The sequence below is a fragment of the Pygocentrus nattereri genome, chromosome 7 (genome assembly GCF_015220715.1).
Source record: "Pygocentrus nattereri isolate fPygNat1 chromosome 7, fPygNat1.pri, whole genome shotgun sequence".
Classification (NCBI taxonomy): domain Eukaryota; kingdom Metazoa; phylum Chordata; class Actinopteri; order Characiformes; family Serrasalmidae; genus Pygocentrus; species Pygocentrus nattereri.
In genome coordinates this window covers 31,922,892-31,937,785 of record NC_051217.1, presented here as the reverse complement: position 1 = coordinate 31,937,785, position 14,894 = coordinate 31,922,892, and the positions used below count along the sequence as shown (strand labels likewise).

Below are 14,894 nucleotides of genomic sequence, written 5' to 3'. Positions count from 1 at the left end.
TTTGATTCTAAAAGAAAAATAAGACCTAGCATTTAAATTATTTGATTCTTTTGGCACTGGTCATGCACTTAATGGAATAGAAAAACAGTTCTATCTATATGTATTCTATTCTATTCTATATGTACAGTAACATTAATATAAATCCAGTTCTAGAAAAGTTGAGACAGTAGGTAAAATGCAATTAAAAACCAAAACCGGTGATTTAAAAATCTACTTTGATGTGTATTTGCACAAAACAGTGCAAATAATTTGCAATGCTTTATTTAATCAACTCCATTATTTTTAGAAACATACACTCAGTCTAAATTTGATGCCGGCAACACATTCTAAACAAGTTGGGACAGGGGCAGGACTAAAAACATTTTGAAGGACTGGAAACATTTTGAAATGTTCAATAACCATCCTCAACAGGTGATGAAATCATGCTTGGATATAAAAGGAGTGTCCAGGAAAGGCCCAGTCCTTTATGAGGAAGGGTGGGTGGAGGCTCATAATTTTACCAAAAACGCATCAGCAGAAAAAAGTCCACTAGTTAAACAATAATGTTCATGAGCCAGGAATTGCAAAGATTTGACATATTTTTCCCTCTTCGTTGCATAATATCAATATTAATCCAGAGAAACCTCTGGAGGAAGCAAAAAGCCAGAATGCATGAAGAAAAAGGCCAAAACCATAACTGAATGCGCACGACTTCTAACCCCTCAGATGGCACGCCATTAAAAACCAGCATGTTGGAGTGATTTATTTCACCACATGTGCTCAAGATTACTTCAGAAATTATTATCAATAAACATGGTCCATTGCTGTATCCACAAATGCAAGTTAAGGCTGTATTATGCAGAGCAGCAGTCATATGTTAACAGTGTCCAAAAAAGCTGCTGACTTCTCTGAGCTTGAGCTCTTCTGGAATGGACTGATGTACAGTGGAAATGTGTACTGTGGTCTGAGAAGTTACTTTCAGATTATTTATGGAAATGATGAATGTGTTCTCTGGACAACAGGGTCTACCCTGGCATATGGGGTATTACTAGGTAACCTGCACTGTGAAAGCACCATTAATATTTAATACAATTTGGAGCAACATACTTCAACACTTCTAGACTCCGTCTTTTTCAGGGACGTCCATGCTTATTTCAACATGACAACACCAAGCCACAATGGCCGCATGTTATAACTGCATAATCAGTGTGTGCAGGTGCTAGATTGGCCTTCCTGCAGTCTAGAACTGTCTCCCATTGAAAACTTGTATCTTATTAAGCTCAAATTATGACAGCCAATGGCCCTGCACATTTGCATAGCTGAAGACTTGTGTAACAGAAGGATGGCAAAAAAATCTGCTTTCACAATCAATGTGTGTCTTTAGCCCCACCAAATGATCATTAAGTGCTCTTAAAAGGAGAGGTGATGTAATACATTGGTAAATATGTTCTTGCCCCAAGAATGTTAGAATGTGTTGTAGGCATCAAAATTGAAATGAGCATATATTTTCAGAAAGCAATGAAGTTCATGAGGTAAAACATCAAATACTGTGATTTTAATATAATACAGGTTGGAGAGAAATTACCAAACACTGCTTTCTGTTTTTATTAGCATTTTGGATACTATCCCAACTATTTTGGTTAATTGGGTTTGTAATATTTAAGTTAAATGACTATAAATACATAACGTTCATAAGAATGAGAGAAAAACAGCATAGCGAGCTAATCTGGAGTAGGTATGGGCTTTAAGTGACTAACATTCAAGTTGTTAAGGCTTATAGGATATTACAAGTTTTTGTTTAGAGAGATGTGCCTGTTGACATGCTCTGTCTTTGTTTTTCTTTTTAGTGACCACAAAGCCTGTTGTGGAGAAAACACACTCTGCTGCCACACATGTAGCAGAGATGCCTTCCAAAAATTTTCTTATATTAGGCCTGTATATATTCTGTGTACAAGAAACAAAATTATTTTCTATTTTGTTCTGTGTGATTCAGGAATGTTATGTTAAGGCTGGAGAACTACAACAGAAAGTTGGTTAGTTAAGATACTAGTTTTGAAGTGATTCATTTCTTTATCCCTTTTTTGACCTCCCATTTCTGGTTTGCAGAAGTGTATTAAGTCAGTTAAGTCAAATAGTGAATTAGATCACCTATTCTAGCTTCTAGCATGTGTTGATCTATCACAGTAAAAGAGGCAATCACTGTGACGTTTCTGAGTTGCACATGCTTTGTTAGAGCACCGCTGACTCTTAACAATGGAATGACTTGGTTTGACTCCTCTGAGTATTTCGTCTTTCTCTCTTATCAGATATTGGCTGGTTTCTAACTCAACATAGAAAGGGAAAGAGCATAATTCAGTTACCTGCAGAATCAATCTGTTGAAGAAGTAACACCTCATAAATATCACTGTCAGGTGCCTGTAAGTGGAACACACAGATCTGTTATATTTCCTTCCACAGCAGGAGTTACATAGGCATATCACTTAAACTCATGCGACACACATTTTCGAGAATTTCAGAGAGAGTTTATGTTCTTCATTAAGTCTTCATATCTCCTTCATCTCTCAACACTGTAGGACATACATCTTGTCCCCAGACATGTTCAGACTGCTCTCACTGCTCATGTATTCTGTGCGTGTTGGTGTGTGTGTGTGTGTGTGTCTGTGTGTGAGAGAGAGAGAGAGAGAGAGAGAGAGAGAGATACACTTTGAAAACATGACTCAGCAGCGTCTCTCTCTCTCACACACACATACATGCAAATGTGCACAAAGGCCTTTGCTGGAAGAGCTGCAGATTGAAATGAGGATGGAACTGTGCAATTGGAGAACTTTGCAGATGCGTCTGTCTGTTCTCTGGTCTTGTAAGCACGGCTGAACAAATGGAGAGGAGAGAGGTGGAGAGTAGAGGAGTGGATTGTTTTGGCTGCATGAATCAAAAGCCTGGCAGAACTGAATCCCTCTGTTTACTTGCCACCCCCACTTACCTCTCCACTTCACAAACACACACAGATCCACTGTGTCTTATCCCTGAAGCCCCACCCAGCCCTGCCGCCTGCTTCTGCAGCCCCTTCAGCCCAGCTAAGACCCTCAACTCTAACCTTTCTTCTGCTCCGCCCTTTCATCATCCCTGTGTTTTTTTTACACGGTCTGCAAAGTCCTGTTCTAAATTCAGCAAGCCTTTATTCATGTTTACTGAAAGCATGATGAATGCTGTGTGCCTTTCTTTCTCTGTTTTTCCCCTCCGTTCTTCTCCCTCCTCTGCCTCTTTTGTTCTTTTCATCCTCAAGCTTTGTATTGTTACTATAAACCAATGCAAGGCAAGCCAGGACTTGTACCAGTGTAAGATTCCATCCTCAGATACTACATTACCCAAAAACTACTGAAACTGCTCCAGCAGCCACTTAGGCTCAACCAGTGAATAAAGGTTGGAATCTTTCAAGTCTCTATATCTATTATAACCATTGTTTTTGGTTCCTTTTGCAGCCGACCTGAACGCCCTTTCATGCTGACCTGAACGCGGCTTTGTCTTGCTAAGCTTTAACCATTAAAAGCAGCAGTTTTTGGTAGTGATGGCAAAAGCGTATTATGTAGAGGTGGCACAAGACCATTTTTTCTTTTCCAACACCGGTACTGAGACCTTTAGTATCACCCAGTACTGATACAATATCACTTCACTTAAGATGAAAATCTAAAATCCATTGTGGTAAAATTGCTCAAAAACTCTGTTACCCCAGAAAATGAAATACATTTATGGGATTTGTTCTTTTTTTCCTCTGATATTGAGTCCAGCCTTTCCTGCTGCTAGCAGCCCGATATTGATTGGAATTGGATCATGTGCCATCTCTGATATTGTAATTTGAAATTAATTATTTCTCGCTTGTGGCTCATTTAAACAAGCAGAGAAATTCTGTTGAAATGCAAACTCTGAACTTTCAGTCGATAACACATTTGTATTTGTATGTAGAAAAGGGGGATTTAAATGTGTTAAAAATATGATTTATTACACTAGTATTACATTTAAATAGTATAGCAAAATGACAAAAACAACTGTAGATTTGTTAGAATTTTATTCCTACAAGAAAAATATCAAAAGTGGATTTAGGTGAGGATAAAAGAGCGAGCTTGCATGACTACAGCTTACCTATCACTTCAATAAGTTATAGCATGAGAGAGAGAGACTTCTTTCCTCATTTGTCTGTGTTGCTGGCGTGCCCCCAATGAAAACTGTGTGTTTAGGCTGATGGAGTTATGAATGTTCTCTCTGGACAGAACCCAGGAAGACTTTTTAAATGTGTTATTAATGGCCAAAAGGCTTGTATTGGTTGGGAGAAGTAACTGTTTGAGTTGGACGAAAGCAGGAGAAAAAGATTCCAAAATGATAAAAAATATATGTATGCTGATGTCCATATTCAGCATTTATTTGAGATGTATTGCTCTTTGTGCCTTGCTCCTCCGGACCACTGGTGACTTTCTTTTCAGGCTGTGGAAATATTACATTACTGCTGTGTTTTGAGGCATGTGTTTTTATAATTCTTCAGCAGTTTGTCATAAATTTCCTCTTTAATTATACAGTATGATTTCTCTCAGCCATGTGTGCATGTGTGTATGAGTGTGGTTGTGTCTGCCTGGTGTCTTTTGAAGCGCTGACCCAAATGTTTTGGGTGATTTATCTCTCTGAAATGAGGATCTGATTTCAGTTGGGCTGTTGTCGCCTTGGTCTCATTGATATTTAGTTAAACTCCTGTCATGCTGCCCAGCATTTACTTTGCATATTGGAGTTGGTTTACACATGAGTGTGTGTGTTGGTGGGGGTTGGGTGTGCTGGGGGTGTTTACTGTGAGAAAACGAGGTGGACAAGGAGTAGAGGTGCTATGTTTGAGGAAGTGTGGAAAAAGGAGGAGTGAAAGAAGATGGAGTGAAAAAGAGCCACATAGAAAATAAGATACATATATTTAAAGATAACAAGTCGGAAAGTATATAGTGAGTCAGAGAAGGAGAGAAAGAGAAACTGCTCTTAGCATCAGATTTGAAAACACTGACCTCAGTCTCCTTCTGTTACATTATGAGAAAATGTTTTACTTTGTTTTCCCAACAGACAGCATGTTTTCCATCAGAATTTACATGTCCCTTAATGCTAGAAAGGTGTAAAAATATTAAATGAGTTCATGATTGGATTAGTAGAGTGCTTTGGTTGGAAATGTACATGAACTGCTTTCAAGTCAAGCATGCGAATATATGCCCCATTTTTATATTTTTTATCATATTTTCAGATTTCAGTGAAATGTGCCCTGTTTTGTGGCTAATGATGTGTTTCAACCCTCACAAAAATAGTCAGCAGTTAAAACTTACTGATTTATTTATTTATTTATTTGACAGCCTTCATTAAATATGCAGTACTGTGCAAAAAGCAATTACACTTTTTGTTTACAGCTTCCAGACTTGCTTTCAGTCAATCTGCAGGGATATTTGTCCACATCTACAAAGTTCTGTCTTAGAAGTTGCATTTTCTCTTTCTTACAACCCAAGTAAACCCAATTACACATTTAGGCTCACCAGCCCATAAATCTGTTCTCCACATCTCAGGTTGTGTTCTAGAGTAAATGTTCTTCTGTTTGTCTATTTGCTGAGTATTTTCTCAGTAATAACTTTTTGACAGTTACACATTCTTTCAGACCTACAGTGTTGATGATTGAAATGACTACTTGAATTGTGGAAGGATGGACAGAAACATCTGTGGATATTTTCAGATGTTCCCCTTCCTAATGCATGTGGGTTATTTTATATCTAACCAAAATATCGAAATATTTCCTGAAAAAATGAATAACATAATGGCTATTTTGACTGGAATTAAAAAAAATCTTACTACAGTCCTACTGCTATCCTACAATCATACTACTTTTACTAAATGGTGTTCAGACCTTTTGGGTGAGAGTTATCATCATCAACTGTGGGTGATAAATTGGATTCAAACCCAAATTCAGTAAATAATATTAAAAAAGTGTTTCACAGTTAACTTTGTATGTTGGTATGTTTTTCCAGACTAAGTTCCATGTTCTCAAACTGTGTCAAACGAAACCATGATCTACTACAAAAATGTATATCACCTTTTCTGGTAATAATTTTTAAAACAAGCTTTTGTGTTGCTCGATTTTTTTCATTGTTTAAAAATGTACTTTTTTCTTTCTATAAAACAGCTCAATAGTAGTAGTAATAATAATAAAAATCTTTGCTGTTGCATACATTTTATTTTTTTATTTTTTTGTTGTTTCCACAAAGGTGAACAGGTATAAGTGTTAAATTAGACAGAAATAATTTAATGGAAATTAATTGATGGCATATCTGAGTTTCAGTGTTTGATACTTTGTCAGTGTAGTCAGTCAGTGGAAAAACAGGAGGCTTCTTCCTCTTTATATACACATACAGAGACAGTTAAGGCAGTGCAGTAAAAGCAGACAAAGCCCGTGTTGTGTCTGGCTAGGCACATAGTGTTGGCTGGCAGGTTGTGAGGGCAGTCAGCACTGCCCAGTGTGGTCCGTTCAGTGGCCATCCACACACTGCAGTGTGTTTTGGGTTTTAGCGTCTGTGTGCTTTTATACAGTTTGGAGCAGAGCGCTCTTGTTTTTTAGATGCCTGTGTGATTATAGTGGATGCTTTGTGTCTATAAAATGTGTTAGTGTTGCACCAGTACTGATACTATTTGGGTATCGGCCCCAATACTGGTGCTGAAACACACTATCTGTATTGGCAAGCGAGAATAAGAATATCATGTCCCAGTTTTTGACACATGGCAGTAGACATGTAGATGTAGGTTTATTTTGTGTATGAGACAAGCAGTAATAAAATGATCATTCAAAAAATTACATTTTTAAAAAAAAATGACAGTGCATATTACACATATCCATTCATTTATATATAATATTTTGTGTGTGTGTGTGTGTGTGTGTGTGTTTATGGGCTCTTGTCTCCTGCGCCGTGTTGCTACAGAAATAAACAGCAGCCACAGACTGTTAGACTGCACGCTTTTGTCTCAGCCTGGATTCTTCAGCAGCTGAGATGTGATAGTCCTGTGGCAAAGTGCCAGTTTTGACCCCCGTGTCTCTCTCTCTCTCTCTCTCTCTCTCTCTCTCTCTCTGCCTTACACCTACCTCCACTCCACATGTCTTGCCCCCATCCACAACACGCCCCCCTGCAACAACCACACACACACACTCACACATACACTCACAGACACACACACATGGATGTAATCATGTGCCCATCGTCCCCGTTGCCCCAGCTCAGTATAAATAAATTCAGACGAACTTTACTCGTCTCTGCTAAGAGTGTGTCGGTGTAGCCTTTCTCAGCACTACGCTATCTTCTATAAATAAACTCCCGCATCATAGGAAGTGAACAGTGGAGCATGGTACTGGAGGAAATTAAAAAAAAAAAAGACAGTGGAATGTATACACATAATACATGGGCCTCCATGTGGGAGCACTGAGCTCTTTGCCTTGTTGAGGCCTGCAACATGCTTTACAATTCAAATGTCCTATTATATAGCCAGGAGTGACGTAGTAAGGTTATTGTTTCTATCAAAAATATGATTGCAATATAGATAATTTTGGCATTAGTGATGCTTTCGTACTTGTCTTGTTTATGTGCAATTTTATGTTCAAGCCTTTTGTAATCACTACAACAAAAAAATTACAATATTGCATGAGAAAGAACTCTTACAACTTTGCAAAATCATTAGTTGGCTATTATGGTTAATACATTTACTGTAATCTCTTTGTGCATGTGTTGTATTCAGGTGTACCTGAAGGCCCCTATGATCTTGAATGGAGTGTGTGTGATCTGGAGAGGCTGGATTGACCTGCAGCGTCTGGATGGGATGGGCTGTTTGGAATATGATGATGAAAGAGCACAGGTATAGGCAGGGGAACATGTTATGTAAGCCCTTACATTGTACGGTGCAGCTCTCTGTTATAATTAAAGATATCAGTTTGTTTACAATACCAATATTGAAACCTTGCAACTCATGCAATAGAAATATGATTTTTCATATTTGACTTTTAAGTGAACAATTTTTTAATTGAAGTCCTTCACTTGAGGACTTGAGTGTCTAAAAGTAGGCTATCATGCTCAAACTACACAAAAACGAAATACATGGATAACAATCGTGACATCATAAAATGACACCACACTATGAATTTGTGTTACTTAAGGCTGGATTTGTTACAGAATTGAATCAGAGTCCTTCTTTTTTTCTCCAATATCAGATCCAGCATTTTCAGCTAATTATGTTTGTTTTTTCTGTTTTGTGAGTATTTTGCTGGCCTGATGAGCCTTGTTTGTCTCCTCTGTGTGCATTTGTGCATGTGTTTGTGTGTGAAAAGCACGAAGATGCTCTGGCTCAGGCAGCCTTTGAGGAGGCTCGCAGAAGGGCTCGTGATTTTGAGGACAGGGATCGTTCACACCGCGAGGACCTGGAGGTGAGACTGCAAGGGAGAGTGTTTGTGTGTGTACGTGTTTATTTACTAAAGTTTAGATTAATGCATGAAAAATAACAGTACTTTCTGTATTTGTAGAGTTGTGGTGGGACAAACACTGTGTGTATGTCTTTGTGTGTGTGTGAGTGTGAGTGTGTATTAGTGTGTTCTGTACTTAATCTGTGTGTGCTGTTCCTTTCTTTTTTGTTGTGCAATAATCCTCATTTTCATTTTTCTTCTAACTTTTTAATTACAGCCACTAACATGCTTAGAACTAATTGATATTTTCCAAGGCCTGTGCCCGTGCCTGTGACAGTTAGCTGAGTTACTGCAGTAACAGCGGTGACTGTAAGAACTAATTTTCCCCCAGTTTAAAGACCCATCATTCATTTATTTCATGCAAAACATTGCAAGACACTAGGTTTCCCACACATGAACATAATGGAACTTTTAAAAATGTTGGGTGAATCGATATCCTACATCAATACCATATTTGCTGTATCTAACATAAATGAAATAATTCAGAAAACAGCTTCAAAATCATGTCTTTGCTTTTGGAGATCAAAAAGCCAATGTGAAATGGATAAACTAAGTAACCTCAGACAGTAAATTGTGTGTGAAACAATCAATTCAGTACCTAATTACTGATTGATTACAGTTCCATTGCCAAACAAAATGACAACCACAACTTTAACTGAGTTGTGATGCTATTATGTTCTTTTAAGTAACGAAAGATTGTCAGCTCACAAGCTTTCAGTTTTTCTCTCATATCTGCTTCAGTGCCAGTAACTGCCTCAAAATAACTAGCTATCATTATTATTTTGTTCATTTTAAAAATAAAAAACATCAGCTCCCTGACACAGTTTAACTGTTTACTGCAGTTACTTTTTATATAGTTACCCAAATAAGAGAACTCTGTTACCGGCACAGGCCTGAACCCATACGAATCTGTATGTATCAATGTAAAACTAACTTAGCGAGTGCTTTAAAATGTGTGTGTGTGTGTGTGTATGTCTGTGTGTGTGTGTGTGTGTGTGTGTGTTTGATGTGCTTTTCTTGTTGACTCGTGGCTCAGTGCATGAAGAATCTGTGCAATACTACAGAATCATTCTGAAGTCAATCCAAACTACGCTCCTAAGTTGAAAACCAAATTGTGTTTTTTAGGACCCTGTGGCATCAAAAATCTGGGACTGATGGCATTCATGGACCAGGGTCTGTCTCTTCTGCTTCTCTCTATCCCTGTGTCATGCACTAAACCATGTCTGTGCCTGTAAGTGTGTGTTTGTGTGTGTGTGTGTGTGTGTGTGTGAGAGAGAGAGAGAGAGAGAGAGAGAGAGAGAGAGAGAGAGAGCATGAATTGCATGAATGTCCTTTGTGAATTATGAAACACTTTCCATAAGAGCATGTGCGTGCATGAGAGCAGCTTGATCTGTGCGTGTGTATGTGGATGTGTGTCTGTACTTTTGCCGTATGTTTGTATATTTTTGTAAGAAACCTCAGTCATAATCCATGTTCATAAGGCTGCCGTCAGATAAACGATGCTTCCTTGTAATGCACATCCTGTAGCACAGGTTTAAGTGTCCAGACTGTTAAGCTTAAATGAGAGGCCACGTCTCATCACTGAAAGAGAAGTCCACTGTCTTTGTCTCAGTAATAGTCCTGCTAATAGAGGCCAGACTTTCCTCGCAGGACTCCTCTCCCCGGCTGCCAATCCCTCTGGGAGTTCCCAGGCACAGCTTGGCAGCACATGAGCACAGCCTTCCTTCTGATGAACCACCAGCTTTTTATTCCACCCTCCCCCTCTTCCTCCACCGCCTCCACCCTGCAAAAATCAATCATGCCAAGGTCTTGTTTTTTTAATACATTTTTTAACCGAGTATGAAAATCTAAATTTCTCATTCATGGCGGTCAAGACAATCCATAATCTCAAGGGCTGAGAGGTTTTTTCCCTTCCATCAGCGAATCACAACAAATTGTGGGGAAAAACCCGCACCCCTGTAATTACTCTTTAACAAATGCTTTCTCATCCCACCAGCAGCGTGGAGTCTTCGGACCTTGAGGGCCCTTATGAGACTGTAGCTCTGGACTCCGTTTCCCTTTGCTGCTGTTCTTCCCCAGCCCTCTCTCTCCCTTTGCTTTATTCTGAATAGGGGAGTAATGGTTGAGTTTGGTTGGACCCTGTGGGCTCGCTGGCCCTTGAACGACACGCAGCTCTCGCATAGCTGTGGTCTCACTGGCCGCTGCCTGTCCTCCGCCTAGCGTAACTCGATCGAAAACAAAGAACTGTGCGCTAGGAGCTTGCCGCAGAGGAGACGACCCTGTCCTAGGTTTTTTTTTTTTAAAGAAAGAAAAACTGTTATGTTGTGCAGATACAAAAGAGTAGCAATGCATTTTCTAAGGAAGAGAGTGAGTTAACCTTGGAAGAGAGAAAGTCTGTTATCTACACTTTCCAAACAGATACTGACACATAATGTGATTTTAAACACATCTGTGTGTCCAGTTAAGGACAACACATTTTGTCCTACTTTTAACACAGTGTTATTTTAACACAATCTTATTTCATTTAGTCTCATTTGTTTTATGTATATTACCTAGTTCTTAGCTTAACGTTAGTTTTATTTTATTTAACAAAATATTGTGATACTCATTGTGTATTGTAAAAAAGTGTCACAATATGTTTTTGCCATATCCCCCTCTAGTTCTAAGCATACAATCTTTATTGAAATTACAACTAAGACTACTTATTGATTTATTGATGATTGTCAATAACAACTTTTTCATTTTACAGTCATCTGGTCTGGTACAACAGGCAAAACGTAATAAGATGTATTTTTTTGTACTTATTTAAAGTTTTATATTTAGTTATTATGTAGTCTTTTCACAGTGGGTTGATATTTATAGATTTAAGACATTAACGCCTTCACATCAAGTCCCATAATATTTACTGAATTGATACTCAGAGATGCAGTGCGAGTGAACAAGATGCACGTATGAGACAAATGACTAGAAAAATTTGGATGTGAAACAACATTCAGCTCCGTTTTTGAGCCAGAGGGGCTGATGTGTAAACATCACAGGTTTATCTATACACTGATCAGTTGGGTTTTTCACAGTTCTGCACAATAAAAATATTTTACATTTACTTCAGTTGTTAAACATGGCTTCCATTACTACTTATGAGATTAAATACTGAATATATACAGTAAATAACCAAAAATAAGTATTCTTAAGGATCTAATAAATATAATCCAACAAGTAAATGCCATCTAGCCAAGTGGAGTGGGTTTTATTTGTGATACAGAACATTTTACCAAAGTAAATATTTAAGAAATGTCATTGTATAAATATCAGGACTTATAAGTGAGTTGGGTCAAACAGAGCTAATATCGGTATCAGCCAATACAAAAGGATCAGGTATCAGTATCAGAAGGAAAAAAGTGGGATCCATGATATAGCGCTCATTACCTAGAAAACATATGGGCAGAATTGTGCACTACACCGCTTCTTTTCGAACTGCTGCTCATGTAACGTCATTGAACAGCTGAGCACGCTCGGAGGAAAGCACTAGGTGCCACATCTGTTACGTCAGCTAACATATGCCTGCACTGACTAGCATCACGCTGTCGTGATTGGGGAGAAGGGAGGGCCATCCTACCCACCCAGAGAGTGAGGCCAATTGTGCTTTCTTGGACTCCCGGCTATGGATGGCTGTAGCATCAACAGGGATCGAACTTGTGATCTCCTAATGATAGGGCCAATGCTTAGATGGTTGTGCCACTCGGGAGCCCAGACAGATTTTTGATTGAGGCCAGCCAGTCAGAAAAGAGATCATTTACATGAATCAGTCTTAAAGTAAGAGTGAAAAAAATAGCCTGTTTAATTATAAGGTATAAAGCAAGGTTGGAAAATAATTTTGCAACAATGAACTACTACTTCTTATGTCATAAGTGGGGAAAAATAATATACAAGAAAAAATTAGACATGGCTCTTTTAAGTTTTTAAAACTTGAGGTGCATTTATTTGTTTGTTTATTTGTTTTTGTTGGCCTATAAAACTCAGACATGGTGTAAGTAGGCTTTTGAGCATTGTCACTGGTGCAAGTGGAAACTGGCTAGATATACTGAAAATGTAAGTGTAAAATACTACTTACAAAGCAAAGAGTATATTTATTGATAATTTTGTTCTGATTTATTGATTTTTAAGAATTAGAATAGTAATTACACCAAAAGTATTTTTGCAGATTAGCCTTTTATTTTTGATTGTGTAGAATAAAGTGTTAGCAAGGATTTGGTGAGTGTCGGATTTGCCGATTGTATCGAATGCGTAGCTGTATGAATGCGTATGTCTACTTTTCTGTCTGTATATGCAATGTCTTCAACATGGTGTGTTTGTGTAAGCACATGTGTGTGTGGTCCCACCATAGAACTGCGTGTGTTGGCAGTGGGGGTTGGGGAGGGAGGCAAGACTTTAATGGCCTTCTCTCTGATGGATGGAGAATAGATGGGCCATTTTTCATCCAAGTTTAAGCCTTTACTGCAGGTGGGATTAGAGCATGACTGATGCTCAGGCACAGAAAGTATTAATATATCATTAGTATTGATCATCTTCATTAGGAGTGCTGTCTCGCACAGCCTAATCTAAGCTCTATTGACTTGCGGTACTGGCAAACACTGCTGCTTGGCTTCATATGATCGATATTACCTCTTGTCCTTATACACGCACATATATGCACAGACGCTTTTCTCAGGGCTTAGCTGTAACATCTGTCTGTTGTTTGTAGTCTACATGTCTACTGTACAGAGATTTTTCAGATTGCTCATCAGTAGTGTGGTTTGGCCTGTGAACTGCGAACCTGTTATCTTTTCTGTTATCACCCAGTCCCGGAGTCAAATTGCGTTAGGTGTGAGGGCTAATTAAGAGCTTTTCATCTTGCAAGGGCTCCAACGTAATAAGCAACGTGCGTTTCTTCATGTAACTATGACTTTTCTATTCACAGTGCACAAACACTGTAATTATTTGTATGTATGTGTGTGCGCTATTGCATTTAGTGGCTCCAAGGCCCTTTGAAATACAAACCTCCTCTCTTCTTGCTTTCTAACCACACTGATGCAATGTGAGTGAGTAATGGTAGGCAGTGGAAAAGGCACGATGAGAAACTCGAACTACAGACTGCTGATTCATCCTCATATGCCATTATAATCACATCAAAGAAAACTACAGCAGTCGCTTTGATTAATAGATATTGTTCAATATGGCAAGTTTTGAGGATTCGTGGAGACGTGAAGGTTGAGGAATAACAGCTCCAGGCTTAGAACCTGCTAAAATGGTTAGTCAGGTGGACGATGAGCTCACGCTATGTCAGATGGCCGATTTGTGACCACGTCTGCCTCTCTGTCTGTCTCTCCCTTGCTGTCTGCCCGTCTGTCTGCCCCGGTCATGCCCAGACGTCTATGTTGGGAGAGATTTAGGCATATGCACATAAACATATGTATCTGTGACAGGAGGCAGCAGTCATCTTTTTATTTTTAAAGCTAGTGATTTGAAGACTTCCCCCTGACTAATGACTGTCTGCCACTCAAACCAAAAAAAGCAGCTGAATTTTTATTTTAGAGTCTGCACTGGAGCTAGCCTCTGCTGCCCTCTGCTGTATGTGCTACATGTTGCATGTCAGTTTTTGAGAGAATTTCTCTGGAATTCAATGCATATTTGTCTGAGATTTATATTATAATATTATTTTATAATATTATATTATAATTCTTTGTTTTATACATTTTTTACAAAACTTTTCTACCAATGGGTAACGTTAGGGGGTAATTTAGCACTACATGTAAATAGACTGATGTCAGCTAAGTTCATGATTAATGCAGTTGGTGCAGTTTCTAACACCTTCTCACAGTAGCCATAAATGCAATTTCAATGTGTTTTGGGGGTTGAAGGGTCAGTTGAGCCTTGACATAAAATATTTTGATATAAGTTAAACTAACTTAATAGTGACTTATATTGCATTGTTTTATATGTAATTCCTGATACGATTAGATAGTAATCAGGGCGGGCATTATGAGCATGTTTTTATTGTTGTTGGGATAACACATGGCAGTACACTTTTCTAGTGTTAACGTATAATCAATGTTTTTATTAGTTTAAAAACACTGAGCATCTGCATGTTTTATTAAAAAGAGAGCAAAATCGGTCCTGTTTAATTTGATCTAGTGCAGTGTGTGAAACACTGAATAAAAATCATTGTACTAATAATTTGTTATCTTTTTGTACTGTTATTTTTCCAACTTATCAAATCAGTAAAATGTTGTGTATTGGGAAAATATCACAATAATATATTTTGCCATATTGCCCCTCCCTAAACATGCAAAGGATATGCCCATTCATTCGGGTAGCTACTATCAGCTAACTGGCTATCCATTTTAGGTGTAGCTCCTAAGAGAATGCTCAA

At 38.4% G+C, this 14,894-nt stretch overlaps 1 protein-coding gene across 4 annotated transcripts in view; it reads left to right on the top strand.

Moving 5' to 3' along the window:
- The window catches only part of cbfb (core-binding factor subunit beta), a 42,371-nt gene that overhangs the window by 24,293 nt on the left and 3,184 nt on the right, over window positions 1-14,894 (top strand). For 2 of the 4 annotated variants that reach the window (XM_017704216.2, XM_017704215.2), the window contains exons 4-6: window positions 7,768-7,884; window positions 8,354-8,449; window positions 9,611-9,658. In XM_017704216.2, the coding sequence (XP_017559705.1) occupies window positions 7,768-7,884; window positions 8,354-8,449; window positions 9,611-9,640 (243 nt within the window). In that variant the 3' untranslated portion in view covers window positions 9,641-9,658. The remainder of the gene's footprint in view (window positions 1-7,767; window positions 7,885-8,353; window positions 8,450-9,610; window positions 9,659-14,894) is intronic. The other 2 variants (XM_017704213.2, XM_017704212.2) reach the window with 1 other exon arrangement.